General features: G+C 35.6%; 1 protein-coding gene across 1 annotated transcript in view; it reads left to right on the top strand.

The window, feature by feature from the left end:
- mao (monoamine oxidase) overlaps positions 1-6,936 on the top strand; it is a 41,769-nt gene extending 34,833 nt beyond the window's left edge. Inside the window, exons 8-15 of the mRNA XM_016251286.1 lie at positions 2,326-2,485; positions 2,869-2,965; positions 3,073-3,126; positions 3,228-3,285; positions 3,384-3,481; positions 3,580-3,691; positions 5,617-5,679; positions 5,795-6,936. Of these exons, the coding sequence (XP_016106772.1) occupies positions 2,326-2,485; positions 2,869-2,965; positions 3,073-3,126; positions 3,228-3,285; positions 3,384-3,481; positions 3,580-3,691; positions 5,617-5,679; positions 5,795-5,962 (810 nt within the window). The 3' untranslated portion in view covers positions 5,963-6,936. The remainder of the gene's footprint in view (positions 1-2,325; positions 2,486-2,868; positions 2,966-3,072; positions 3,127-3,227; positions 3,286-3,383; positions 3,482-3,579; positions 3,692-5,616; positions 5,680-5,794) is intronic.
- The last annotated feature ends 876 nt before the right edge of the window (positions 6,937-7,812 follow it).

Below are 7,812 nucleotides of genomic sequence, written 5' to 3'. Positions count from 1 at the left end.
TTGAGCAGTGTAGAGTAGCACTTGTTGTTTGTCATTTCTCAGATCACAAATGCAAACATGGTTTTATGTTTACGCGGTGCGATGCAACGCGTAAAAATACAGTATAAGTCATTATAATCCGTGATTATGTCCACACTGGATGCAACAAATGCCTCGTTTATAATGGGTTTTAATGTTTTTGTCTCGTCGCTCCGGCCGAGACACGGCATCACAATATGTTAAACAGATCTCCCGCGGGTCCTTAAAAACTCCTAAAGTGAGTTGTATCAAACTTAAGGCCATAAAAAGTTTTAAATACGTTAAATGGTATAAGAAATGTCTTCATTAAAATTTCATTCAGTTGGATTAAACTTCAAAAGGCAATGATGTCATTGAATAAATATGAGCACTGCACGTTTCAAGTCAAAACACGGCGTGGATGTCTTTATTTGAATGTATCTGAAGGGAACCGACTGTCCTCGGAAATGTATCATTGGCATTTTAATTTCATTTGACCTATAATTCCTGATAAAGCAGCGTTTATGAGCGCGGAGCTGCTTTGTGTGAGTGTACAGCCGTTACCATGAATTTGCATTTCTAATAAGCGTTTCTTGCTGTTTATGATCAAATCAATGCAAATATCAACTCATGTTTTTATGCAGCAAACACATAGAGTTGTAAATGAGAAAGAAGTTAATGTGTCTTCTAAAAATCTAAACAATTAAGAGTAATATTTATACGTTTTAAATTTATATGCTTGATTTATCCCTTTTCATAAAAATGGTCTAAAGGCTGAAATGCTGATGTATAAGATTTTTGTTTTTGTGAAAACCTGTATCTGAACTGTAAATCATGTAATTTTATGACTCAATACTGTATGTTACCATAGACATTGTCCAACCCCACTCATACTGTGTTCATTTTACTTGTGCAGCTCTTAAAATGGGTCATAAATTGGCTTAAATTTCTTTTTTTTAATTCTGCAGATACCCTGTAAATATTGAAATAAAATTCCTTCCTTCATGTTTGTTGATATTTGTGTATTGAAAATATTTTTGATTGACATTTAAACTCCTATCTGATTTTCTATATTAAAAAAAAAAAAAAGGTATTTTTTTATTTGGGCTAGTTAAATTAATATTCGGGCTACCAAAATCTGAAGAGTACCTGCCCGAAGGGCTACCAGGGATTTTGAAATTTTGCGAGACCTGTGTTAAGGGGCGTAACATTTCCGTCACACGCGTGAGGTATTCGGCCAATCACAACACACTGGATAGCTGGCCAATCACAGCACACCTCGCTTTTCAGACTGATGAGCTTTGTAAAAATCGGCGCATTTCAGAAAGGCGGGGCATAGAGGAGAAACAATGATGTTCAGTATGTGGAAAATAATGTGTTTTTTTTACCTTAAACCGCATAAACACATTTCATTACACCAAATACACAAAATAATGTTCTTTTTAGCAACATCATATGACCCCTTTAAGTAGCAAATCATTCTCACCATATTCTGTGCAAGTACACAGATGTTCATAATGCACACAATATACATACATAAATGGTAATGTGGTAGTGTGCTAGCCTTTGAGTGTAGTAACCAGTGATGGAGCTCCTTCTGAGTAAGCAGCATTTTACATTTCATGCTAAATCGGCTCATTTGAAGGACAAATGTCCCACTTTAGAGTATGTATCACCATGTATGTGTGTAAGCTTGGTGGATTGTTATCAGTAAGCCAGTCTTCATCCCCTGCCCTGGCCACATCCTCTTTCCTGTGCTGAAAGCTTATTAAAGGCTGCTGTAGAGCTGTTTATCCCTCTGGGGAGGAACAGTGGGGGCGACACTGGAACCACTATATTCAACTATACGTCCGTATATATACACTACTGTTCAAAATTTTGGGGTTTGTAAGAATTTGCTGAGACAGACCAAGGCTGTGTGTATTATTAATATTTTACCATGAAATGCATTCCTGTGATGGCAAAGTTGAGTTTTCAGCAAATTTGTTCCATGAAATTATGAGTTCCACATTTCAGAGAGGTTTTGATCTCTTTAAATCCATTAAAGCAAAAACTGTTTTTAGTATATACAAGGTAACAGAGACTGATGTGATTTCAGTGAAATCCATCAGATAGAAGGGACATTTTAATATGTGCCGTTCCCAAAAAATCACTTCCAGCAGCTTTAAAAACATTGTTAATGGGCACAGTGCTGATGGTTTCTGGGGTTTGATCATGCCTCCTATAACTTACTGAAAGAGTCCTTTTAACACTTAACTATCTGAAATGATGATGAATTAGCAAAATAGGTCTTTTTTTAATGAATTTTCTTTTTCTCTCTTCTTGTAGGCCAAATATGTTATACTTGCCATACCACCAGGCCTGAACTTGAAAATCCATTTCAACCCTGAACTACCACCTCTAAGGAACCAGCTCATTCACAGAGTCCCCATGGGCTCAGTTATTAAATGCATGGTGTACTACAAAGAGAACTTCTGGAGGAAGAAGGGTCTGTACCACTTGTCCACTTTCCATTACATAAATCACTTGAAAGCCAGTTTCAAAAGAATCTTGGGACTGAAGTGACATTGACTGCACACAGTGTTGTTATTGTTAACTAAAATGAGTAAACATTGGTTTTGTTATTTGAAATAAATCTGAAATAAGCTAAATAAATAATTAATAAATTAAAGCTAAATTGAAATATTAAAAACACTGATAAAAGTTACGAAAGCACATAAAATGATTCAAACAAGTAAAAAAAATTTAACGAAAACTGAAGATATAGAAATAAAAGCTAATTCAAAATATTATTAAAAACTATGTATGTAAACAATGCTAACACTGGCTATACAGTGTGTATGCTAACCCGGGCTGTTTGTTTTTTTTCAGGATACTGTGGCAGCATGGTGATTGAGGAGGATGAAGCACCTATTGGTCTCACTCTTGATGACACTAAGCCTGATGGGTCTGTGCCTGCTATAATGGGGTAAATAAAGCGATCAGCTTTCTATCGTAGGATGAACATAAACTACTAAAAAAAATATTGAGATGTTTGAGGTGACAGAAAAGTAAGCTGGCTCCTTCTCTTTACAGTTTCATCCTGGCACGAAAATCCAGGAAATTAGCCGGCCTGACGAAAGAGGAGAGGTAGATATTTCTTTGTTTTCATATTGGTAAATTGTCACTGCACCTGTGCACACTTTGTGCTGAAATGATTATTCTTACCAGAATGTTGTCAATCATTTCAGAAAGAGAAGGATCTGTGAGATTTATGCTCGTGTGCTTGGCACAGAAGAAGCATTACATGTGAGTCTCCATGACCAGTCACAAATCTCTGTCATCCTTTAGTCTTATCATTTTTAATAACTTTTCACGCTTTGTTTTTGTGGTGGTGTCTTCTTTAGCCTGTGCACTATGAGGAGAAAAACTGGTGTGAGGAGGAGTACTCTGGTGGCTGCTACACTGCCTACTTCCCCCCTGGTATCATGACACAGTATGGCAGGTTAGTGCACCTCCGGATGGTTCAACATTTTGCTAGCCTGCTGATGGTAAACTAGAGCATGAATTGACACGAGAAGTGACCGTTTCTGTCTGTTTCAGGGTTCTGAGGGAGCCGGTGGGCAGGCTGTACTTCGCAGGAACTGAAACGGCCACAGAGTGGAGCGGTTACATGGAGGGGGCTGTGCAAGCTGGAGAGAGAGCCAGTAGAGAGGTGCGTAGAGGGTTTAGCTACTAAGATCCAAGATATTTAGAAAAAATTGTTCTGCCCAAATTTCCTGTTTCAACAGGAAATATATCAATGCAGGAAACAAAAAGCTCTAGTCAAGTTTGAAAATCTGTCATTGACTTTCATTATTAGCATGTTCAATATGAATCCATCTATTTAACAACGTGTCGCAATCTATTTAGTTCTACTTCATTTTGTGCATATATTCATGCTCAGTGTGAGTTACGTAATCAGATTACTTTTTTCAAGTAACTAGTAAAGTAACGCATTACTTTTTAATTTACAAGAGAATATCTGAGTTACTTTTTCAAATAAGTAACGCACGTTACTTTTTTTCCAATTTATTGACTGACAGCTCTCCTGTCCCCATGTTGAGAGAAATCAGAAGATGTTACTGTAGTTCAAAAATAAATATGAATATGCATTAATTCATCTCACTCACAAAAAAAAAACACAGATTCAGTATTCCTCAAAATTAATAAAAATAATGCAACAGAATATGACGCAAACCTGCAATAATTAAATGTTAAACAACACAAATATCCTTTATGTATTTAATCCCATTCTATTAACCAATGTCTTTGCTTCTGACCTTCGATGATCCAGTTCAATCATACTAATAAGCAAAAATTACTCTAGACAAACATTTGTGTGTCTTTTTTTATTGCTGAAGTGTGTTGAAATTTCTTCTTCTGCATTCTACTGTACGGACGTAAATTTACATTTCCTTCAGCCTGAGGCTTATTCATTTCACGTTTGCTGTGAAAAGGCTTTTATATTTGCCAAAAATAGAACTTTTTTTATTTGAAAAACAAACAAGCAAGCCCTGTCCAGATTTAAAAAGTAACGCAAAAGTAACATAGCGCATTACTTTCCATAAAAAGTAACTAAGTAACATAATTAGTTACTTTTTTATGGAGTAACGAAATATTGTAATGCATTACTTTTAAAAGTAACTTTCCCCAACACTGTTCATGCTTCATTTTGTATTTTCAACACATCTATCAGTACTTGGATTCTTATGCGTAGTTGTGTTGGATTGTTTTATTAGCACAAGGTTCTGTTGTATCTGTATTAGCTTGTCCTAATTTAGCTCTTGTTTGTACAAAGGTTTGGGGGTCAGTAAATAAAAGTATCTAATGTGCATTTATTTGGTAAAATAGTAATATTGTGAAATACAGTTTAAAATAACTGATTTCTATGTTAATATATTTTAAAATGTTATTTATTCCTGTGATGGCAAAGCTGAATTTTCAGCGTCATTACTCCAGTCTTCAGTGTCACATGATCCTTCAGAAATCATTCTAATATGCTGATTTGCTGCTAAATAAAGATTTATTGTTATTATCCATGTAGAAAACAGTTTGACACTGATATTTGATTTTTTTGTTTGTTTATTGATTTTATATATTTATTTGATATTATTGATAATTTATGGTATTTTATTTGTGTAGAAACCGTGATATATTTTTTCAGGAGTATTTGATGAATAGAAAGTAAAAAAGAAAAACATTTATTTGAAATAGAATTTTCTTTTCTTTTTTACTATAAATGTCTTTACTGTCACTTTTGATCAGTTTAATGTATAATTGTATTAATATTTGTATTAAATAAAGACTACATTAAATTATTAATACTACAAAAATAATTAAGACCACAAAAAGACAACAGAAATCTTACTGACCCAGTTTAAATACAGTAGTGTGTGTACAAGAAGCTCTTCTAAACTAACACAAACAGCACTTGCTTGCCATCTGTTAACGGTCTTGGATGTAAAACGAAAACACTTTTTGTCATTTGCTCTAAATGCCTTACATGTAAATGTTAATTGAAGTTTATGTCTGATTTTAAATATTGCCATCTGTTACTTAAAGGAAAAACTCAAAATACTGTATGCTTTTCTTTTCCAGATTTTGTGTGCAATGGGAAAACTCCATGCGAGTCAGATCTGGCAGTCAGAGCCTGAATCATTGGTAAAAATTGCCCTTTTGAATGCACTTAAGAAACATGTTTTCACTAAATCCATAAATATTAAAAACCTTCCGTTTTGGATCTTGAACAAATTCTACTCTGAACACTTTTCCTCAGGATGTCCCGGCCTGGCCATTTGTCACCACATTCTGGGAAAGAAACTTGCCATCGGTTGGGGGACTCTTTAAATTCATGGGCGTGTCCTCCTTCCTGGCTCTGGCCACAGCAGCAGGAGTGGTCGCCTACAAGAAGGGGCTCCTCCCACTTTCACAACCTGTTCTATGAGCTGGCCTTGTGATTGTGGCGTTTAATCACCTAATCACGGTCATAACGCTGCCTGGGTTTGTGGCCGAGTTTGATGAGATTTGACAAACAATTGCTCAGTCATTGTTAAAAATTAACCAAGTGATTATTATGGCATAATGAGTAGCTACTAATTGTTAATGTGGGAATTGCCCTGTCAAAGAGTTCACTAGCCACATTAAAGCAACCGAACCTGTGACATTCCACAACCATTCATTACGTGTGTGAGAGAGTGTGTGTGTTTTTCACCAGTCTTGTTGATTACCTCTGATACATTAATTTCAGGTGCTGTTCTCAGGAACTCGTTAATTAACCTTCCAAAATATTGAAGTAACATTACAGAGATTAGATTAGCATTTAGCAATGCATTTTATTGTACTCTATAACAGAGACTTTGAGAATATCTTCTCTACATCACAACACAACACAGAAGCTGTATTAGCTTCAGTACAATTCACTATATCATTCATGAGAGAAGCAGAGGCTGTTCATATCACATTCATTCTCGATTCTCAACATACAATGTTAAACAACAATTAGTACAGACTGGCTTTATGTGTCTGGTAGTATGACGAAGTGAAGTCTATCAGTCATAGAGAGCTGATTTGAAGGTTGTCCCAGTGTTTTATGTCATTTCTAAAAGCTGCTGTGTGATTGAATCATATGAAACCATTTGAATGTACTTTTACATATAGTCGATTTTTTTAATGTAACAGACCAGTGTATACTTGAAATATGAATTTGTTTTTGACATTTGACATTTATTTTCAACCATCCATTGTTTAACAGTTCTCTAATTCCATAGTGTATTATTAATAGTAAAATAAAAACGATAAAATGTAATTAAATGTTAATTTGTAAAGAAATGTAAAACCCGTTTATCTCAGTGGTTTAAGTTTTTTCTTTTTTCCTTATCTACCAATCTTGTGATAGATAGATAGATAGATAGATAGATAGATAGATAGATAGATAGATTAGGTTATTATGTATGGTGATTCATTAAAATATATGACATTCTAACACTCTTCAGTTATTTAATCATATCTAGCAAATTATATATATATATATATATATTTAATTGCAATTAATTGAAAAGGGGGTCATGCAGCCCCAGACAGACAGATTAGAAAATAAAATGTATTATGTGTTGTTCCAAAGATGCGTTGTAACTTTTGTTTGTGGTGCCTTAATCTGATGTAGTATTCCTCATTTCTCAAGTGCCTCTGTGCTGATGAGCTCCTCCAGTCTTGAACATTGTCTCTGGGTCAGTCACTGGCTGCTTTAGGTGATGCTTTCTAAAAACGAGCTCCTTTCACAAGAGTTAGAAACAGAATGTTTGGCCAGAGCTTTGTGAAGCTCTTTGACTGATAAATCTGCCTTTAAGCACCATTCAAAAACCCACCGCTCTAGTCTTCAGCATGCAATGGAAAGCTTTCACAACTGCTTTCTGAAGAAGCCACTGATCATCCAGGACTGACAGAATCAGAGGCAAAGCCACTCCTGACTGCTGACTATAAGTTTGTATACTGTTTGATAAGAAAGCTTTCTATCTGTGACCTACATCTTGGTTAGAGTCTGGTCCACTGTGAAGTTGTAATGATGTGGTGACACTTTTGTCCTGACATGCTGTATTTGCTGTTACTCCTTACCTGGTGTGCTAGTGAATTGTGCCTCTCTCTCTGTGTGTGTGTGTGTGTGTGTGTGTGTGTGTGTGTGTGTGTGTGTGCTGCTAATGCTTTTCCAAAACCACGTAACATGGCTCTGTTTAACTGATCTGTCGTCGCCTGCTCCAGTTTGCATAGCTGGCCTGCTACGATCAGGCCCCTTTGTCT

This window comes from Sinocyclocheilus grahami, unplaced genomic scaffold, assembly GCF_001515645.1.
Source record: "Sinocyclocheilus grahami isolate Dianchi unplaced genomic scaffold, SAMN03320097.WGS_v1.1 scaffold1036.1, whole genome shotgun sequence".
Taxonomy (NCBI): Eukaryota; Metazoa; Chordata; class Actinopteri; order Cypriniformes; family Cyprinidae; genus Sinocyclocheilus; species Sinocyclocheilus grahami.
Note: the sequence above shows the minus strand (reverse complement) of the source record. Positions and strands in the feature narration are given on the sequence as shown.